This window comes from Melanerpes formicivorus, unplaced genomic scaffold, assembly GCF_026170545.1.
Source record: "Melanerpes formicivorus ecotype bairdi unplaced genomic scaffold, bMelFor1.0.p_v2 SCAF_22, whole genome shotgun sequence".
NCBI lineage: Eukaryota > Metazoa > Chordata > Aves > Piciformes > Picidae > Melanerpes > Melanerpes formicivorus.
In genome coordinates this window covers 10,904,946-10,927,524 of record NW_027142374.1, presented here as the reverse complement: position 1 = coordinate 10,927,524, position 22,579 = coordinate 10,904,946, and the positions used below count along the sequence as shown (strand labels likewise).

The following is a 22,579-nucleotide window of genomic DNA, read 5'->3' as shown; positions in this document are numbered from 1 at the left end:
AGGAGAATTATTCTGAATAAACTGTTGGCAAACTGCATGCAGGAAAACATCACAAGAAAGTACAGAAAGCAAAACCCTATATATATTCCAAATAAAAAAACTAGGCTCTGAATACATCTCCCCCCTCTAGGCAATTAAATGTGTAAATTAAGTACTGAACAAATTAAGTAGTTACTGTAAGTCCATTTTTGCAATATCACTTCTCCAGAAACAGTAAATTACTTTGAGTATTTATCATAATCTGTTATTGCATGAAAATGTGAAAACTAAATTAATTGATGGAAATGCATCTACCTAACAATATTTACCCAAATGATACTGTTGCCTCTGCTGCCTGTAGCAAACTCAGCCACAGAGACTACAGACAGGTTTGCCTTATTAATACAGACAGTTCTTTGCCTGTGTATTTTAAATACCTCAGAGCATAGTACCATCTGTGTGTATTCTACTAATGAGCTACTTCTTAGACTGAGGAAGGCCAGCCAGCCAACACCGATTACTCAGATGGAGACTGCCTAATTTTTAAGCAATTAATGAGCTCCTCTCTCACTCTACACAGAAGCTTCCTCTGCTTAATTCTCCAGTATATTATGGCATATCCTGCTCTAAAGAAAGTTTCTCAAGGAAGAAAGTAAAGAAGATGAATATAACACAACCCAGTCCAATTCCATAGAGCAAAGCCCAAACCCCATTGTTTGGGACACAAGCCTGAGAAATCCCTGTTGGGAGCAGGGACTGCACTGCTGTTTTCCATCACAGCTGAGGCAGGAACAGCATCCTGCAAAGGGGGCAGCTCAGCTCACACCCTTACTCATGACCTAATTGTGGCCTTCCAGTATCTGAAGGGGGCCTACAGGAAGGCTGGGGAAGGACTTCTCAGGATTTCAGGTAGTGATAGGACTAGGGGGAATGGAATGAAGCTGGAGGTGGGGAGATTCAGGCTGGATGTGAGGAGGAGGTTCTTCACCATTAGAGTGGTGAAACCCTGGAATGGGTTGTCCAGGGAGGTGGTTGGGGCCCCATCCCTGGGGGTGTTTAAGAGCAGGCTGGATGAGGCTCTGGCCAGCCTGATCTAGTGTGGGGTGTCCCTGCCCATGGCAGGGGGGTTGGAAATAGATGATCCTTGTGGTCCCTTCCAACCCTGACTGATACTGTGATACTATGATAAGGCTGCCTGGGGCACTAAGATACCTTGAATAACACCCTAAAGGATGGACTGAAAGAGCCAGTACCATGCTTCCACAAGACATTTGATGGTTTTATCTCCTCTCATCTCCCAGTCTTTTGGATAAATCTGACACTGGCTATCACCAAATGCTGCACAGCTCTGCAGCTGGGGATCACCAGCTGTGGATGCTGCATGCTCAGGAATGACTGAATATTTAGCAGGATGACTGACTGCTCACACCTTGTCCTTTATTTGACTGATGTGATTTTAAAAGGTGAGCCTTAAGGGACTATTGGATTATGAAAAAACAGAACTCCCTCTTCTGACACTACAAAATACATTTCTTAATAACCTAAACAAAATTTAAGGAGATCAAAATTACCGTTTACAACTCCCAGTTGGAAAGCTCTCTAGTAAAGCACAGAATGAGTATTAAATTATCTCAGTAATCACCCTGATAATGCACAACTTTCATGTGCACAATAAAACCCCTGAAAGAGATGTGGTTTTTACAAGTATATTACACATCATGATTCGAAAAGGATAACCCTGTATGCAGGAAAGGATGTGCTTGTCGTAGCAGTGAAAAAAACCAACACAGAGCCCTCAGTGGAAAAAACAACACTTGCCTCCCTTGAGGATGCTCATATTTACACACCAATATGAGACCTAATGTAACATTTCAACTGGCTTTGACATCAAGCCAAGCAGAATCTGTACTTCATAACTCCCCATTACCAAGGTTCCCAGCATTTCACTTGGGAGGGTAGGAAGGGAATTGTTCCAAAAGACAAGGGTCTTCCCCACTACAAAATAAAGTCAGTTGGTGACACATTCTGCAAAGACTTCACACAAAAGCACAATGGACAACTGCTTGCACAGGATTTGTATGCTTCAAAAAAATGTCATCCATTACAGCTCTTTATGAAGGACAGCAAATTGAACAGTTTATTTGTAGACATTTCTAAACCAGGATTCAATAAAGATCCTTTCTTCATCAGTCGAGCTTTACACTTGCCTTGTGTAAGGTCCACAACAGTTGCAGCCAGGCATCCCAGGTGGCTGGATTTAGGTTTCATCTCTCATGCACTAAGTCAGAGGCATGTTTTGCAGTTGGAACAAAACCATTTGCAATAAACACTGAATGGTAAAGAGCGAATTTAATCATCCAATCCAGATGAAAAAATCATAATGCTGTACATAATGTGATGTAAAGTCACGGTGAATAGGAATTATGTTGACCTACATCAGAAGTCAGCCAACAAGCTTCAGCTTTCAATCTGCTCCAATAAAGCTGAGACACTCCACTCCTAAGCACAGTTTCCACTCTAAGTCCCTTGATTTGCCTAAAATTACAGATGTCATTTTGAATGAAAATGTTACATCTAAAATGTCATTAGTGATACACATCCTAATTTCTTTCCTTGTTTTCAATTGTCTAAAACCACACCATTATTCACACCTCTCTGGCTTTATAAAATGGGACAAGATTTTCAAGGTCATATCAAAAATTAATAACAGATTCGAGAGCTCAAATCTACAGTAATTATTTTCTTGGCTGGCGGTTCCAATTCGCTTTGCTAAACCACAAATGCCAGACCGAACAGGTTTCAGAAATACCTCACCATCGGATTATTTTCTCAACAAATTATACTCTGCAATACTCTGCCTACAACTAGAGAGGAAGAAGCAGGTCCAGAAGGTGATCCTGCTTCACCAGAGAAGCCTGCCAGAGAGCAATGCCACAGATCCACCTCTAACCTGGGAGCCAAGAAGCCCTGTGGGATGACTTGGATCCACTAAAGCAGTCTCTTTTTCTCAGTTCTCAGGTCTCTCCTGCAGGCAGCCTGAGACTGGACACAGACAACTGCTTCCCAGCAAGGGAATCTCAGAAATAGTAGGGTCCTAACCACTACATGCTCAGTCTTTCAGCTTCTTCATCAAAAGAGAAGGCTCTGAGGTGACCTAATTGTGGCCTTCCAGTATCTGAAGGGGGCCTACAGGAAGGCTGGGGAAGGACTTCTCAGGATCTCAGGTAGTGATAGGACTAGGGGGAATGGAATGAAGCTAGAGGTGGGGAGATTCAGGCTAGATGTGAGGAGGAGGTTCTTCACCATGAGAGTGGTGAGACCCTGGAATGGGTTGTCCAGGGAGGTGGTCGAGGCCCCGTCCCTGGGGGTGTTTAAGAGCAGGCTGGATGAGGCTCTGTCCAGCCTGATCTAGTGTGGGGTGTCCCTGCCCATGGCAGGGGGGCTGGAACTAGATGATCCTTGTGGTCCCTTCCAACCCTGAATGAAACTATGAAACTATGAAACATCCACATCCAGGATCCCAGAAGTCCCAGCATTCAGCTGCAATACTTGAATACCCCAGAGATACAGAGCCTAGGAATAACGCTGTCTTTTACTCGTGTTCCAGCAGCTTCCCATTGCTTATTAAATGTATCCATCTGAGGGAATTTACAGCTTAAAATGAAATTGTGTCACTGCAAAAGAAATTCTGATGAGCCCTGTTCTGCAGAATGTGATTATAGTTCTGCCTTTTACCATTAGCTTAAAGACATCAGAATGTTTCTATCTCACATTACTCTTCCCCTTCCAGGCCTACCAACATACATATTTTGAACACATAAGACAGCAGAAGCACACACGAAATGGCTCTGCACATTGATCAAAATAACCTCAGGATCACAGAGTGCACGAGCCAAACAAAAATACAGTGCTTAAGTCCCAGAATAAACAATTCTTGTTGTCTTGTGAAAAATATGATCTGCCATATTAGCATCAGTCTTCACAAATATTTAACTCAATTCTATCTCCAACCATCAACTCTCAAATAATAAACAGATAAATCTGTGAAACAACTTTGCACTCAGATTTTCTAAGGCTTTGTACAGTGGGATGGAAAGGCCAGCATTTCTTTGAACATGAACATCTGAGGTGTCCCCAGATAAAACTCTTTTAAGCTACTCACACACCTGATGAGAGAACTCCAGGTCCTGGTATTGCCGAAACTCTAAAGGCAGCTACTAGGTAAGCACAGATGGAGCCCAGAGTGGCTCGCGCCACTGACTGCCTGCAGAGTCACTGCATTTCATGATCAACAAATACTCTTCAGGTCAGAGCAGTAAGTATGCACACAGGTTTCTATAGACTTGGTTACTCAAAGAGACTTGATTGGCATCCTCAGAGCTCATGGTCCCTCAGGAATTCCATATGCCACTTCACAGTCTTAAATGCTTCTTCCTCCTGCGTTCCCCGCTCTACACTGGGAAGAAAGCTTACAGGCAATGCACACAACAGACTTACAACATTCAAAGCCGAAGCTCTTGGCCTAAAACTAACACACAAAACCTGGTATAGTAGAATCTCTCTCCTTCTCTTCTTCCTTTATTTCTAGCAGACACATCTTACTATCTTCTACTAAAAAAAACCCCAAACTTCTCTAGGAGACAGTCCTGCTTTCCTTGTCCTTGCCTAAGGTGTTAGTAATGGAACAGAAGGAAAGATTTTATGTATGTTATTTCCCCACATCACTTTCAGTGTGCTGGGCAACTGTAACACCACTTCACCTCTGGATGATTTTCCACAATCTGTAAAATGGGAATAACTGTGACACAAACACTAGAGACAGAGCACTAGGATTAAATAACATGGTAGCAGATGTTTGCTTAAAACACCAAATAGTCCCATGGGATTTAAAAAACCCTGCCAAGGTAGGAAAGTTCAATTAGAATACCAAAAGTCAAACAAATAATACTGCCACCATGTTTCAAGGCCTCTGCTACACAGCCCTATCAAACCTTGAAGATGTATGCATAGATATGGTGTGCCTGAACAGCAGTCTGTCCCCTAGACAGGAGCAAGAGTGACATAAAGTACTGTATTTTAAATACCAGAAAGGATTTGGGAACTTCAGGCTTTCCCTTCTGTCCTGTTTCAGGTCTGTTCACTGAGGGCTTCCCTTGATGCCTCCTGCCCCAGAGAGGCTAATAGGTCAAGTTAGTAGCTCAGGTCTAATGCAGACTCCGATTTGTCTCATATTATTAAAGCAACAGGAACGAGATAGCCAGACACCAACAGTTCATGCCAAGCACTGCTATTGCCTCCAGTTCACTAAAAACTACTGAACAATGATTACAAGTGCCTGGATCAGATAGTCTCCTTCTCATTCAAACCTTTCAAACCAAATCGATGCTTTCCTACAAGCAGCATGATTCCCATCTGGAACAGGGGATACAGGAATCTCAGTAGATACGTTTTTAAAGCAATTCTGTTCCCTCAAAGATGCAAACCAACTGCAGCAGTCTTACAGTGAAGTGGCAAAAGACCTTCCTCACAATGAAAAAAAAAGAAAGAGGGATGGGGAGTGAGTTTCCATGGGTCATCTGCAGCAGAACACAGCTACAGTTTTGTGACTCTCAGAGGTGGAGGATGTTTAAACAAACTAACAGAAATACCTCACGCTGCCACTGTTCCTGCCTTGAAAGGAGAACCACACAGTGAAGGCAAGTGAGAAGGAACTGATGGCAAAGCTGGCAGACACAGGCAGCCTGGCTACCACATCTTGGAAAAACAAAGTGTTCGCTCAGAAGCTCAACTCCAATCTAAGTGTCTGTCTTCTGTGTTTCTGTATCAGTATGTATTGTAAGTATTAATCATGCTTCTTGTAGGAAAGAATCAATTGAATTTGAATGGGTTAGAGATTAGTAAAGTGATAAAATGTACACTGCAGAGGTGACACTGCAGCTCAGATCAATTTTGCTTTCAACTCATAGACGGGCAATCATTTCTGCTGCTACGAGTTGTAACAGCACTACCACAATCTCAGGCCGGTCTATACACTAATATTCACATGTACATACACTGCACAAGAAAGAGTTCCTTCCTTATTCACAGGTCAACAACTGGAAATACTTAGGTCTGCACCTCTTGAAAAAGCAAACCTCTTGTGCTTCCTTTATGATTTGCAAAATCAACTTCCCCGCACTTAAATGCCAAAAAGTAACCTAAAATGCAGCTTAATTCTCCTTTCTCTGGCTCTTTCCCACAGCAATCCCAGGATCTCCTACCTCACAATTTTACAGCTACATTCATTAAAAAAAAAGAGAGAGAGAAAGAAAGAGAAAGAAAAAAACAAGTAATTTAAAACTGAAATGCACTTCAAACAACAAGCAAGGTTGTGGAAGTAGAAAAAAAAGTCTGTATTTTTAGTGGACAGATATACAAGAATGTGTATTAATACTCAAAGAATGTGTATTAATACTCAAAGAATGTGTATTAATACTCAAACCTCATTCACTCTAAGCAGCCCTATTTATGTTCCCTCTAACATATACAACAGCCTGTAAAACCTGCCTTAAACATGCAGTCAGGTCACAGAAACACAAGCACACCTCAGAACTGTTCTTGGTTAGGAGCTGATCCAAAGCTAAGCCATTATTGCACAGATTCTATATAGGTTCTGTAGGTGCATATCCCCCTAAGGTACCTCTAAGTCTCCGTGCCACCAGCAGATGTCCCAAAGTGATCTGACATTCATCTCCAGTGAACATCCTGAGCTTGAAGACTGTGTTCTGGGGAAGTTTGTGCTGCATTATTTATACTTTCGTTTCAACATTGCATAAGACAGACCTTCCAAAAATATTTTAATGAACAAGATGAAAACACAACATGCCAGACAGCTTTCCATGTCCCCCAGGATAGTTTTAGACTAAGGACACAACCCTAGCACACACACACACACCCCTCAAAGTCAGCGTACTAGAAATACTTGAAATGAAGAACTCTCTTTAAATCCCTGTTTAGGATCTTACAGGAAACAAAGCAACGACACCTTCACACACCATTTTTTTTTTGTGTGGGTTGTTTCCATTTTTAAAGACCTCATTTTGGGGAGGGGAAAAAAAATAAAGGCAAAGAGATGGAAGATTTCTTAATCATGATGGCATGGCTACTGGAGGTTCAGCTATTATCAATAAATTCTTGCATGTTGCAGCTAGGTGTAAGCACAGAGATCCTCACAGCTGACATGATGCCCACTGCAAAAGTGGAAGATTATAGATTTTTAACAGAGGAAATGACATTTCTTTCATGCTTTGCTTATTTCCCCCTATGCCTAAAGATCCTACCTTGGTCATTTACTGCAGTTTGGAACACTTTCATGTATTCATTTATTGTATCCATATACAGCTGTGGTTTCCTTTTGGGAAGGGACTCTAGCTTTAATATTTAAGTATCACTTCAATATTTTAATTGGTTTAATTATACATGAACTTGTTTTATACAAGGGTAATAGCTAAAAATTTGAGAGTTTAAATAAGTTCCATATTTAATTGTCAGGTTGAGGTCACTAAAAAACTCCAAACCCTTAGCAGATTATTTCCTTTATTGTTCTTCTCTATGCATCTCCCACCCTCCTCACCAGCAAACAGGATGTCTAAATGCTGCCAGCTGTCTCCAAGATATGTCTGTCTAGCTGCAATGCCACTTTCTTTCCAGAGGAAACCAAGACTGAGTCTGCTGTAATAAGGTGCACAGACAACCAGTGCCTCATAGCTTACTTGCTGCTAACCCCTTGAGACCTGACTGAGCACAGGAGCCTGGCTCCTTGCTTTCATTGATCCAAACTGAACAGATGGAGAGCAGACATGAAGCCAGGAGCAGATGCAGTCATATGCAGGAAGAACTACACTCCTGCACTGATGACAGCTTAAAACAAAGGTGATTCTGACTTTTTTTTGTTTGCTGGAGCTGTGAATAACTTAACATCTGGGAAAAGTAAGAGATCAGTGTGTGCTGATGAGTGTTGCCAAGCTTATTCCATGTCTGCATGTAATTTGCAGGAGTAAATGCTGAAACCTGTTTGCATCACTCATCTCAGAAACTGCAAGGGCTCATAGCCATGTATTTTACATCAGGGCCAGAAGTCAGCTCTTCAGGCAGATGCAATCATGAACAAAAAGCAAATGGCAACTGTGAATGCTCATCCTACAGTTCCTCTTGGGGCTCACTCCAGCAGGAACAGATTTTTAAGAGTTAGGATGCTTTAGGACTTCCCATTCCAGGCAGAAAGCCATGAATCACCTCTGAAGTACAAACACCTCTATGTATATCATGGTTTTCATGGCCAAAGTGATCAGGCAACAAGACAAGAAGACTGAGCTTCACAAGAGAGAGCAGAAGGAAATCCTAGGCTAGAGCAGTGGCAAGTAAGAAAGTGAGGGTCTCCGGAAACATCTATAGTAGACCACAGTATGGTGCTCCATGACATTTAAGACACAGATAGCAAGCCAATAGGTTTTAAACGTACATGTTGAAGTACCATGTCCCAACCATTGCAACATCTATGAGAGACTTTAAGACCATTTGGCTATGCTCTCACACAGCAAGACATGTGCCACTAGTCAGGCCCTTTCTCTCCCAAGCCACTGGTGATAAAATGAAGTGCAGGTGGAGGTGACATGGTGGATGGGGGATGATGGATGCACTTGCTTCTCTAGCATATGACTGCCATTTGGATGGTGTCAAGGTAAAAAGAAGGAAGGCCAGAACCCCAGAGCACATCATTCTAACACTGCAAAGTAGAAGATGTGAACATTTGGCTTGTAGGTGCCAGGCCTGAGCCTATTAAGCCCTGTTAACCTGCAGGAAGACTACCACCATCACTGCAACCAGCAGCCTTACAGAAACCTTTGGAACATCTGCCCTTGCTCCTCCACACAAGCCTGGCATGCCCTTTGGAGCTCTAGCATGCTGAGACAGGTTATTTCAGCTCAGCAGATTAATACAGCAACAATAAATGGCATCAATTATTCACTAATGGAATTATGTCTAGTAAGTCAAATGGATTCCTTAATCTGAAAAACCTTTTGCTTAAAAAACCCCATGATTTTTTTAATTGGTTTTATATGCCCTGCTATGATTATTCAAAGCACTGTATACCAGGGGCTCAGGAAAAGAAGTCCCTTAATCAGATTAAAAGAAAATCACCTACCAGCTGGAAACCTTGCAGCTCCCACATCCTCCATTTATTTGTATAACCTCCACCTGTAAAATACCCTTTCTAGGATATTGCTAAGGCTGCAGTCCTAGCATTAGCTATTTACTCAGTTTTACTTCTTAAAGCCTGCAAAAAGGATGACCTGCAGCTTTCACAAAAGCTTCTTAATATTAAGAAATGCCTGTGAAACTTAAGTCAACATTACATTCACACAGATGCTCGAGGCAAACTGTTCTGTTCCCACCACAAACAGTGATCATTACTCTGTAGACATGACAGATTTCTTCTGGAGCATCTGGAAGTTGCTGCCTGTAAAGAAGAGTCTGACTAGCATAATTAAATTAGCTCACCCATTTTAATTATTCTGGCACCACATCTCAAGTGAAAAGCAGCCAAACAAATTTGTCTTGCTGCAAGTTTCTCTGCCATTTTTGCAGCAATGCAAAGCACTCTAAAACCTGTCTGCAGTCCTCACATGCATTCATGCTTGTCCTCTGCAAGTGGAAAATACAGTCACCTGAACCTGTAGCAAAGAGCAAGCAAGAGACAAATCTCTTTCAGTTGTTTTCCCCTTCCTTTCCACAAAGACTTGTTTCTTCATCAAACTTTAATTCTGTTCTTGCAACTGGAGCATCATTTCATCACCTTCTGCATGACATATCCTCCACTCCTGACCTCTAATGACTCTTGCCTGTTGCCCAGCCCCTGTGTACTGTCTGCATTTGCTGTCTGGAGTTCTCATCCTCGATTTTCTCCACTTGGGTTTCCATTCCTTAATTTCAAAGGAGTATTTTCTCACCAGCCTCTGAAGATATCTTCCTAGGCAAACAACTGTTCTCTTTAAGGCAGCCTCAGTTTCACTGATAATGCTCTTTTAGACACACTGCCCTGCTTTTCACTGCCTTGGGTTTATTGATGCCTTTACATTGCCTGAACACAACACCCTATCTTCTCATTGCTCCACCCCAAGTCCTATTCAACTCAGCTCTCTTTAGATTCTCCCTACCCTTTAAACAAGATATAGCCTATGATGTGATGCTACACACATGGCAGTTAACTTTGTAATTGCTCTCATACTTAACACTAAGCACAATTCTGGCCATTCATTCTATGTATTGCTTGGAAAAACTGCCAGTCTACATAAATCAGCAAAGATACCAACACCCTGATTTTGCTGCTTTATTGCCCTAGTAGCCCAAATCTGTCTTTATCATCAGTGTCAGCACTTTCCATGCACTGCTTCACACAGCTCTACACAACTGTCTGTACAATTTCCATTACCTTTTTAAGGACACTCAGCAGCTTAGACATCCCCATACCAATAGGCAGCAAGACCCAAGACTACAACAGCCATTCTGAATCCTGCTGCAGAGAGCCTGTTCACCTGGTGTCATTTGTGCACCCCATCTTCTCTCCCCACCCTGACTCCCATTTACCTCTAAAACAGTCTTTCTGCTTTTCAGACATCCTGCTGTTTACACTGCAGTGCAGTTGCCCACAAATGACCATTAAATTACTTTCTCCTTCCTACTCTCCCTCATGAAAAGAGAGGGACCCTGAGCTACAGCACCAGCACACTGCAGTACTGTCATCCTGTTGAACAACACGGCCCCCTTGTTTCTTCCTGCATTCACCTGGCTGAATCCATCCACTCTCTCTGATCTTCTACTTAACCAGCAATACAAATAGTTGAAGTTCAGAAGCCACTGGAGCATATGACCCTTCACAACATATAACATTTAATGAAGCCCCGAGCAATCAAACCACAGTCCTTCATATCTAAAGACCTCTTACAGAAAGGGAGTCAAATTATCCACTTTGCTCCAAGTGCTGAAATCACAGAAACAGAAAATGTATATCACACACAATGTAGTGGGAAAAGAAAGAGCAAAGAAAATAAATCAATAGCTTGCTCCTCACAGCAACCTAAAAATCAGCACATAGAATGAATATTGAAGGTGGAAAACCAACTACATGATCATGTACTTGCAAAGAAACTGTAATTTTACTTTACATGCATTTTTCCCCCTTCATCTTATACTGAACATATACCAATTGAGTCAAAAGAACCAGCTATTCTCTAGTGGGTTATATTTAGCAAGAGGCAGTCTAACATTTTAAAGCTTTTTTCCCCACCAGTACTCGAATTGATACTGTCAACAGCTGCCAATAACACAAGACATTCTGCAGAGTCAAAGCAAGCAGACTAAAAAAAGCCAAAACTAAAATATAATTAAAGGTAAACTACCAGCTGAAAACTGCTATAACCACAGGCATGTTACTTCTAGATATGTGCTTCTGATGAAGGAAATGCAGAGACCTTTACTTGCAGCCAGGTGGTGTTGCCTGGCATCAGTGAGTCAAGGCTGCTCAGTCATACAGATTATGGATCTCATAAGTGTTCCCATCCAGGCCAGTAATAGCAGTTTTGAGAAACAGGACCAGCATTGCCCCGAGCAGAGTTTAGATCAAACTCCACTGCAGCCAAATCCCGATATCCATTACTGCTCTCACAGGGCAAACAGGGCCCAGGGCACAAGAACCACAACAAAAGGCTGTAGCCCGGTTCAATTTAGCAACATTCATTTATACTTTCTAGCCCAGCAGAAAGAATTCAGCATAGCATCTGGTGGTTTCCAGAGTAACACCTCCTAGCCTGGGATGTGACAATCAATTCTTTATAATAGACAGACAAAATAACTTTTTTCCTCTGTTCTCAAGAAGTGCAAAAATCAAAACTGGCTGCAACAGCTGAAGTCAGTAACCTTTGTCTGCACCTGCACCGTGTTCTCTGAAGACACTGAGGGCAGTAAGGTCAATGGAAGTCCTCACACTTATATGTGGAGCACACAACTAGTGGGAAATATTAAGTTAATATACAAGGGTAAAAGTACCTTTTCCTACATGAGTTACCTGCCCACATATACAAGGCTCCAGCAGAATAAGTCTAGCAGCTAACCTACTCTTCTGCCCAATGTCCTTCCAAACTTGCAGCTTACTTGACAAACGCAAACAGTCTCATGAAGTCATCCACTTTGAGTGGGCAGAGGTGCACAGACTACAAAGTCACTTCAGGCTTTAGTATAGATGAAATATTATCCAGATCAACTCTGTCCTGGAAGGAGATACACTAATGTTTCTTTGTTCTGTTACTATTGCCAGGTTTCAAAAGCAGATGTAAACATAAACCAACTCCCACTGCATTCCATTGCCAGAATAATCAGATTTTACCTGTCCAGGAAAGTTCTACCCAGCTAACCCTGTATATGAGCACACATAGGGCTGACTATGTGAATGACTTTTTGGAAGATACCCCTCCAACATACAAAAAAAATCACCCAGACTTTAAAAATCACCACAAACCACATCCAGCTAAGCAAATCTCTTTGCCTAAGTAAACGATTGGGTGTTAAAACAATGCCAAAGTCATTATTACTGTTAGGGGTTTTCAATCAGATCAACCTTTTTTGTTTGTTGTTTTAAAAATGAAAGAAAACTTAGGGACACCTTCAAATAACTTGAAGTCACATCAACAGAACAGTATAGCATGAAAATTCATCCTGTAACACCTGGTAAGGAAACCACATTACTTATAACGTTGAGGGTTTTTTGCAGAAGAGAACATGAGACACATATGCAAAGCACAAAGCAGGCATCTAAAATGCTTGACTGAATGAGCACTAGGTCCAGATTCCAAACTAAAAACATTTGTACGTGACTTACCAGAATTTCTCTTTGACACGAGCTTCAAATTCATGCTGACTACAGTACAGATCACAAGAACCAAGAGAACAAGAGGCTTCATCTTTCACTTTCCGTGACAGCTGAAATGCAAACATAGGATGAAGTCTGAATCACAGCTCTTCACTACAACAAAGCAGCAGCTACAGTTAAACATTTCTCAAAGACCTGTTACAGGGCAACGGCTTAATCTAGTGAGTTCTGGGTTTATTTTTATGCAGAGGTAGAAAGACATAATGGTTCAAAGTAACTGTCTATGAATAATTTATCTCTGACTATTACACAAAAAAAGGTTGGAGTTTTTTTAATGACACTTTGAAAATGTTACTTTGCTTAAAAAGAGACTGAACAGTTTATTGGAAATAGTGTGAGTCCAATCTAGGAGACTTTTTTTATGTTATTTAAGGAGGAGACCCCGCTGGTGATGCTTAGTTTTGTCTCATATAAACAGGTCACACGCTGAAAAAAAACCCTCATGTTGTTCAGGAAAAGATAAGCCTAGGTTATTCATGTGATTTCTCTTAGCAGCCTTATTTTCCCATTGGCGACCTTGGAAAAGCTCCAACGATGAATTAGAGCTATTCCAGAGATTCCTCCTATAAAATGAGGTGAAGGAAAGGTGAACAAAATTTGAAACACAAATAAAATAAAATAAAAATCAATGCATGCAGGTCTTGGGATTCTCTTCAAAAAGACAAAATTAGTCTCTCTTGTGAACTTTACTACCTACTTCATATTACATACCTTATGGGGGGGGGGAATCTAGTTTGCAATCGTATTTTTAATTTTATATAATTACTGGAATTCCAGTCTCATCTACAAGTACAAGGTCATTCAAGAGAACATTTGCAAGAGCAATTTGAAGCTCCTTATCTGCACTTGAAAACAGGTAGAACAAATCTGAACTCAGTAAAGCCCATCTCTCTCTCTATATATATAATCTAAATTATTATATATATGGAAAATTATATATAAATGAAAGAGAGAAAGATGCTTAATTATAAGTTGGAGTACTCAAACACATGCTTAGCCTGAAGTCACAGGCCTTTAAGTGGCTTGATATATTTAGACTCCAGGAATTCATCTCCGCATCAGATACAGACTTTAGGTCAGGACCCTTACTCCCAGATAAAGAGGTCAGTCATCTAAATCACTATGGAGATATTACTGTCACCAGAAGATTCCTCAAATATTTGATAGCAGTTCCTTTTAAACAGAAATGCACAAGCCTACCCACATCAGTGATAAAACAAAGATCAGCAAAACAGAATCATTCCTTAAATGCTGTATCATATCTGCCCGCCTGGTCCTCCCAGAGGCACCCTCAACTTTGGGACCAGCCCAGCCCCCTGCAGTGCTGAACATCTGCTCAATGTGATACAGCAACAAGAGGGTGCAATGTCCTGTAGTTTGCTGGAAATTATTTGGTTTGAGTATATTACATCAAATACTCTTCCCAGGTAATTTTACTACTGGCCTACTGTTGTGTGAAGAAAATGTACAGAGCCCTGTATAATCTTTTGCACAACGACAATTATGCTGCTAGTCAATTATTTCAAAATCACCACTTGAAACTGAAGGTTCCCCCCCCCCCCCCTCACCTCACCATGCTGTGAGCTATAAATAGGCAGTGGATTTTTCTTTCCCCCTCTGAATTCTGTGCTCCCATGGGCACTTTATGCCTATTGATTCCCCCACAGCAACCACACTAAAGGAGTTTTCAAGAAATAATACAGGCTGAAGGTTGTCTGACTGCTTAGCAGCAGGATTTGCATTCATTCTTCCTTAACCTTTCCTTGGAGTACCAAACTCCTGAAACTAGCAAGGCCATCTTGACAATAGAGCTTAGGGGAAAAAAAAAACCACAACTAACTGAACACAAAATCTTTTGACAGATAATTGTAAGGATGATGTTATGCCAGAAGGATCTTCAAGTGTAGCTTTGCAAATATCTGAGTAGTGGGTGTCAAGCAGAGGGGGCCAACCTCTTTTTGGTGGTGCACAGTAATAGGACAAGGAACAATGGATGCAAACTTGAACACAGATGATTTCACCTCAATGTAAGGAGAAACTTCTTTACAGCAAGGGTGATGGAGCACTGGAACAGGTTGCCTAGAGAGGTTGTGGAGTCTCCTCTGGAGACTTGCAAAACTTGCCTGGATTCATTCCTGTGCCCTAGGTGATCCTGCTTTGGCAGGGGGGTTGGACTCCGTGATCTTTGGAGGTCCCTTCCAACCTCTAACATTCTGTGGTTCCATGATTCTGTGAATTACTTTCCCCACTTTCCTCCCTTCACTTATGACAGCTGAATTATGTAACTCACAAGCCTTTTCACCTGGGGGTCCCTTCATCCCCACCACAAACAAGCCATGCTGCACTAAATACACTTAAAAATTCAAAGAAAGCCAGCTTTAATGCTAGGGATAGGGGAAAGCTCTTGGTTCTGTCAGCACTGATAGGAGATTTGCTTTTTGAAGCCCAGTCCTCACCATGGCAGTCAATCTCCATATCTACAAAAGTCTAGAAAACAGAGCAGGAAGCTACACCAGCCAGGCACTCACAGCCTAGACCAAAGCCTCAGCTTGTCACATTTGACCCACCCCTCCTGAAGCTAGCATGAATCAGAGTTTGAGGTACCATCCTCACCATCCTAGACATTCAACCAGAAGAAGCGAGGATAGTCACACCACTGTGACCAGCTGGTGACTGTCCTGAGACTGCTAAACAATAAGGGTATTCAAACTGCCATATATCATAGATTATTTTGTTTTAAACACACAATTTTATAAAGAACAAAGGTACAATACGAGATATATTTCCCCCAGAAACACATCAAGCAGCTGGAGGAGGGAAGGTTGTGTGTTTTTAGGACAAAGTCTCAAAATATGCTTAGGCAGAGATTTCTGGGGCTGAGCCTGCCAGGACTCTCATCATGTCTCCCAATAGCACCAGTCTTACAATACCATCCTCTGGGCCATCTGCCCATCTATCAGGGCACAGGACACTCTACAGACTCAACACAATCCTGTGCTAGACCTACTAGCACTTCTGGAAATAAACGAGTGGAGAGTGTCTATAATCTGATGCAGAACATGAACAAAACTGTGCTATCTTGAAGCGATATGAGAAGGGATAAACCAGTTAACATTTAACAACACTTCTCTATAATCAAGGTATCTTCATCCAAGCAGGGCTGGTTTTGTTATCTGACAAACTCTCCCCACACAGGCACTTAACAGCACTTCCTCAAGGAGCTGTTTACACTGCTGCTGCCAAAGCAGCAGTGCGTAGGGGCTCACCTCCGTAACAAGAACATAGTACTCAACTGGATACATCCCACGAGACGGGGACCAAGTTTAGGACCATTCCCAGAAGATTTAAGATGTCATCTTAATAAGGCTATAGAAATACCAAATACAGCTAACTTGCCCACAAGGAGGGAAGTGGGACACAGAACAAAGCACTTGTTGAGAAAGCTGAAAGAATCACTAAACAAGGTAACCCAGCCCTCATTGGGACCTGCAGAATTGCCTTTGAATTGAGGTAAGTAAAGGGAGGGTTCTACCATCAGAGGGAGAAATGTAGAAGTAAGGTGTGACAACCTTATTCTCAATCATTCCACTGCTAATAAGGCCACCCCTTCCCTCCTCATACCATTTGATGCTACAAAACACAGACTTCAGGCAGCTTTCCCAGCCTGCTGTAAGCACCCAGCAACTAGAAGAGCCCCAGGCTGCAATGCAGCACAAATTCAGTTCTAACAGAAACCCTGACTCCCATACACTGCCTTTTGACATTCACCTGTGTTGGTAAACTCAGATCTTTCTTTTGAGTCCTCAGAAAACAGAGCTTGGGGAATTATGCCCCATTTTCTTCATGTACTACTTGCTGTCCTTCCAGCACCCACTTCAGTTCACATAGGATCCAGCCTCAAAAGAATTTCAAGTGGCAAGGTTGGAAGAAAGCACTCAGAAACAAGAAGGAAAATGAAGCATTAATATTCTGCACAAAATCCAGCACTGAGATTCCCAAGTTCCCACTTTAAACATAATTTAGTTTTACTCTGATTTCTACCATGAGCTTTGTCTATACAGTGTTTCTTTCTAAGAGAAAGCAAATAAAGACAAGTGGCACGAGTGCACACATCTGTGCACAGACTGAGAGTTGCTGATGCACCACAAAGCTCTGTAGGTTCCACTTTCTCCACAGAAGCTGCGATGCAGAAGGTGCTCATTAAAAACAGCAGCCCACCTCTTTAGTGGCATCCCTTGTCAGGTTTGGTTACTCAGAAATCTCACCAAAATAAATTATGGTTTTCACCCCACACACAAAGGATGAAGTGGCAACAGTAATTCTTTTGTTGTCTTAACAGTATGCTAGGTGGGGGGTTCTGTTCATTTCTTTTCAAACCACTTCACCACTCCACTTTTTAAGGCTTTGAATTTTAGTATAAACTCTCTCTCAGGCCCACTCTTCTTTTGCCAACATACCACACTTGGAACTCCTCATTACTGAAAGACTTTCAGTCTATGCAATACGCTGGAGGGAAGCTATCCACAATGGGCACCAGTCCCTTCTTATTGGTACCTCAAAACCAAATAGAAATACTTAAGATCAGAGATGCATGCTAGTTCAAATAATGTATCTTAGCTCTACTTGACAAGGGTCATGCAGTGCTCTTCAGTCTGTTGCTCAATGAGAATCAAGCAGTATTTCATTTAGCTTAATTCACTGTGGATCTTCACTATCATAACCAGCCACTTAAGTTGTCTAAATACATGATGGACACTAATTCTGCAAGGCAGTGTGCATTCAGCATTTGTGTTGCTGGATTTGAGGCTCCACCTTGCTCAGGTCCTTAACTGAATTCACAGGTGGCTTGGTTCAGCTAAAATTCTATTAAAAATTTAAAACAGAGGGAAGCACAGAGTGAACCTGGTAGCACTTGTGTTGTGTGAACTGAAAGTAACCAACAGTGAGGTGAGATCTAAAACGTTTGGGATTATTACTGGCTCAACAGCGTATCAGCTCCATCAGAGCAACACAAGAAAAGGCCAAGGTATTGTCCTGAGGAAGCGAAGGGAACCACAACTAAACACACAAAGCACCTGAGAAGGTCCCAACATCAATCTGTAAGGACCCCTCCAAGGGCTGCACATCTGGGTGCAAAAGCAAAAATCCTGTGGAACTCACAGATCTTTTGTGATGCAAAGAGGATGGACTCACAATCTTGTCAGTTATTTTGAAAGAAACAAATAGCACCACCTCTTAGGTGTTGACACTGAGGTTTTGCTTGAAAGATTGCAGTGTTTCCCTGAAAAAGTTGACAGAAGATAGCAAGAATGGCAGCTTAAAGCTTTAAGAGGTATCTTGCTCCCTAACATGAAAACCAAAAAAAAAAGAGCTTCAGTAGCAGGCACAAAAGCAAATTACTGTGGCTGGCCTCTACACAGTAATTTCTCCCATTAACATTTCTGGCTGCAAAGAGTAGAAGTGATTTTAGTCATGTTCAGGCAATCAGGCTCAACACTATGAACAAGCTGCTGGTTTGCCCTGTAGATAGAAAATCCTGTGTTCATTAGCACAAGAACCTTTTCCTGCAACAACTTTCTGATCCACTGTGTAAAGCAGTGCTCATTTATGGCCAAAAAAAAAAAAGTGAGAATCAGAATAATCCAAATACAGATAAAGATTCCAACACCTATTGAATCAAAATGCTAACCAGAAGGGTTTTTGATGGGCATATGACATATGTACTCATCAAAATCTTTACTAAGAAAATTCTGCAAGACCTGAGCAGCCCACCTTAACAGATTCATGAACCAAAGAAGTACTCAGCACTGATTAGCAGATCATGTAATATCAGCTCACACCACACACTGACCTCGATTCCCTAAGCAACTCACTCACACAGAATTCAAGTTCATTACATCTTCAAATTGGATTTTAAATCCCTAAATCATACTCTTCCCTTATTGCCGCAACTCCTTCCTTTGGAAATGCACAAAGCAACTGCAAGGAGGAACAAGAAGAACAAAAAAGAAGCCATAAAGTTAGCTATTCTTTTTTAAGCCTGATGCCCAGCTGCAGCATCAAGGCTGTACTGATTTAGCACTAGCCTGGATTCTACAGAGAACTGCCATTCCAGCCTTATCTTTGCAATATTCTGACTATACATCCTAGCATATATGGATATACTTGTTCACTATCACAGCTTTTAGATTTGAGCAGTCCAGCATTTTTATAGACATTTGATGTGAAATAAATGTTGTGGGAGGAGGATTACAGTTGTACTTCAAGCTTACATGGTTTATGAGGTCAACAAAATGAATCTATTAATTTACAGACCTTTTTTCCCCTGGAGTACGAGCTATTAATATTCTGCATATATTTACTTCTGCAGAGTGTGCTTTAATCAATACAGTACTTCAGGCAACACAAAGTACCGTAGGCAGTGTAAAGATCGCCAGAGCCAGAGAGTTTAGGTTTCCAGAGTGGTGCTCAGCCTCTTACCACTCTGCAGAAGTACTTAAAAGTTTACAGACAAGCCAGCTGCGGGAAAGAATAGGAAGCTACTGTACACCTGGAAAGCTAAACATGTACACTAGTACCAGGGAAAGGGAAGTGATTTTAAAAATCAGTTTGTATCAGCCTAAGTCCTAGAACTGATGCAGTAACAGCCAGACAGCTCCTAAGCAGAGTAAGCTGCAGCAGTAATCACAGCCACCCACAAGGGAAGAGAAGCCACAGACGACCACGTACGCTTCCCCACACCAAGAAGGTCACTGGGCACCATCCCCAGAGGTCAGACTTTCTGGCTGGGATGAACTTGGAAGCTACTCTAAAGGACCCAGTTCAGCCAGCCCACCCTGGGCTACAGAGAAGCTCCACTCGGGAAAAATGGACTTTGAACCCTGATTTTCAGCTCTCCAGGGAAAATAAACAAGTTGCTGGTGAGAACTCTTAGGCATCACAGTTGCTGATAAACCCTGCAAATCTTGGAAAGCCTGTGGCTTCATCTGACTGGCTTTTCAGTCTCTGACACCCAGAGCAAACACCACCACTCAGGTCATGGCCTTTGGCTCCTAAGTACTTTAGGCAATCTTGCCAGTGATCACTGGTCTCCTCCACAGAGCCTCAACCACAAAATGAGAAGATGTTTGAGATTAAAAAAGACGAGAAAAGTCTATTCTCACCTACACCAATTTCAAAACTCACTCACTGCTCTTGTATCAATAAGGAAGTCTGTCCAATTCACAGCAGCCTACACAAAAGCATTATTAAGCCAAAAGATTAGATGATTTTCTTCTTTCATACTCGTACTAACCTTGCTCCCCAAGCAGCTTTTGTAGAAAAGCTATTAAAAATGGAGAGGGAGATAGTTCAAAGGGAGGTCTCGATCCTGAAAGATGGCATAACACTCCTCTTCCCGCTCGCACCACTTCTTCTGCTCCCCTTGTATTCCTCGAGGCTCATTACGGAGATGCTCAGCGCAAAACAGAACTGGATTTTAGACTGCATGCTGAAATGCTCCTTGCTTTCATAGAGAAACTGATTTTACTGCATCTTAAAACAGTTATCTTTCTGGGATCACAGAGAAGAGGGACGGCAGTTGTTACAAGTGTCAGCCGTATTGACTTTATATCTGCTCCTATAGACATTCACGGCTCTGCAATATTTACACAGTAACAATATTTGCACTATTCCTGGCAAACCTGCCCCAATTCATTCCTGCACATTAATGAAAACAGCACTGAGAGAATACAACTCTGCATGCAATGTTCTTAGAATTTCATTCCTTGATCTCATTTGTGACCACTTGCTTCCCTAACAAATACGTAGCACTCAAATAAGGCAGAATTAACAGAAAAAGATAACATAGCAGCTGTTAAGTTTCCTGTAAGACACCATTCCACAGTTTTCCACCTAAAAAACGCAATTCCAGGGACACAAGACAGAGACCACTTAGCTCTGCCATCAGGAAAGGTAAGTTGCTCTCACTGTACTCAGCACCATCTCACAGTACCCTATGGCGATTCGTAGCACCTTAAAGTGATAAACATAATTCTTGATGGGGACCTTTTGTCCTTTGCATAACCAGAGACTGGCCTTCACCTGTATATGTTTTGCCAGATTTGACTGGGTGAAAAGGAAAATTTCATTAAGCAAGCAAACAAACAAAGCCCCCAGAATTTGAGAAACTGCTTAGAGAACATTTCCACAAAATATCCAGAAGTAATCTTTTAAACAGCAGGGGGTTGTTCTGATGCAAGCCAAAAGCAAAGATATGTTTTATGGGGCCTAGAATTGCTCTGCCAAACAGATACCCTTGTTACTTTAACTGTAACATAAAGCAGTGGGAAGAGGAGTGGAAGAAACTCTCTTTCTGTAGTGCTTTTGGGGTGTAAAGGGGCTGGAAATAAGCAGCCAAACAACCCCTGGGAAAGTTTCTAACACAGTCTCTCCCCAAACAACTTTGTCACTGCACATAACATAACCCCCAGTCCTCCCTCGATTACAAGGTGGGCTTACTTAGATCATGTACTAGATGAAACCTGACCATCAAAGCCATCAACATTCTTCAACATTCAAAAACATCTTCAGCAAGGGCAAGATCTCTTTGTTTTCTTTTCAAGGCTATTTAAAGAAAGATTTATTTTCAGTTGGGCACCCTGAAAAACAAATGGCCTCTTCAAGTGCCTCTTTATTTTGTGAAATGGTTTAAACGTTCACTTCCCTTTCCACCACTAAAGACCTCCTGATAAACAGCTCAGACTCAGACTGTTTGCAGAAGGCTTAGAAACAGAGAGAAGACACAGCTTCCCATACAGCTCTTTAAGGCTCTTTAATAGTTGTTCATGATTTAGCATCCCTTGATATTTTCAGCTTGAGCCACAGACTGAAGTAAAAGATTTCTCAGAGCACAAATATTTTGGAGAGCAGGAGAAGTCCATACATTATAAACACTTATTTTGTACTTCTCATCGGGAGTACATTCTCAGCTTTCAGCTGCAGCGGTCAGCACCACCAGCCCTGGCAGCCAGCACCCTGCCAGCAGGGAGGACTGGCTGCACAGGACACAGACACGCTCCTGAGAACTCTTCCTCCACTTCCTGTCCCACAAGTGCATCTTAGCCCAAGACACACAAAATTTTGACCCAAGAGCCTCTCTCTTCCAAATGCTACATAGAAGATACTGTTCCCTGCAGCCTTAACTGGATAGCTTTTAACATGTAACCTTCTGTCCTCAGGAAACAGCTGTGGTCAGTCAGGGAACAAACGGCTGCACATGTGAAAAAACCAAATCCATCCCAGCCAAACAGCCTCACCTGGATGCACTCATTATCTCCTGAGGAACATCCCAAAGGTTATGGGCCTCACATGTTGACCTTTTACTCCACTTTGCACTCTAGCAGCCTACCTGCATCTCTGATGGGCTCTTCCCACACATTGCCTCCATAAACAAGCCACAAGTTACTTCCATGGGGCAGCTGCCCTACACCTCCAGACACTGATAAACCCTCCAGGGCTTGAGCTTATCATTTGGTAGCAAGGTACAACACCCATGAGATGCTGAGCCCAGCAAGTATGTTCCTACCTGCCTCTGCTTCCTCACTCCTCTGCAGCCTCCTGTGGGCTTAAAGCTATGAAACCAAGCTTTTTCTGAGG

General features: G+C 42.0%; 1 protein-coding gene across 5 annotated transcripts in view; it reads right to left on the bottom strand.

Annotated features, from left to right (window-relative positions):
- The window catches only part of IL1RAPL2 (interleukin 1 receptor accessory protein like 2), a 399,620-nt gene that overhangs the window by 362,920 nt on the left and 14,121 nt on the right, over nucleotides 1-22,579 (bottom strand). For 4 of the 5 annotated variants that reach the window (XM_068152163.1, XM_068152165.1, XM_068152164.1 and 1 more), the window contains one exon: nucleotides 12,893-12,993. In XM_068152163.1, coding sequence (XP_068008264.1) covers nucleotides 12,893-12,974 — 82 coding nt within the window. In that variant the 5' untranslated portion in view covers nucleotides 12,975-12,993. Of the gene's footprint in view, nucleotides 1-12,892; nucleotides 12,994-22,579 lie in introns of those variants that run through there. The other variant, XM_068152167.1, reaches the window with a different exon arrangement.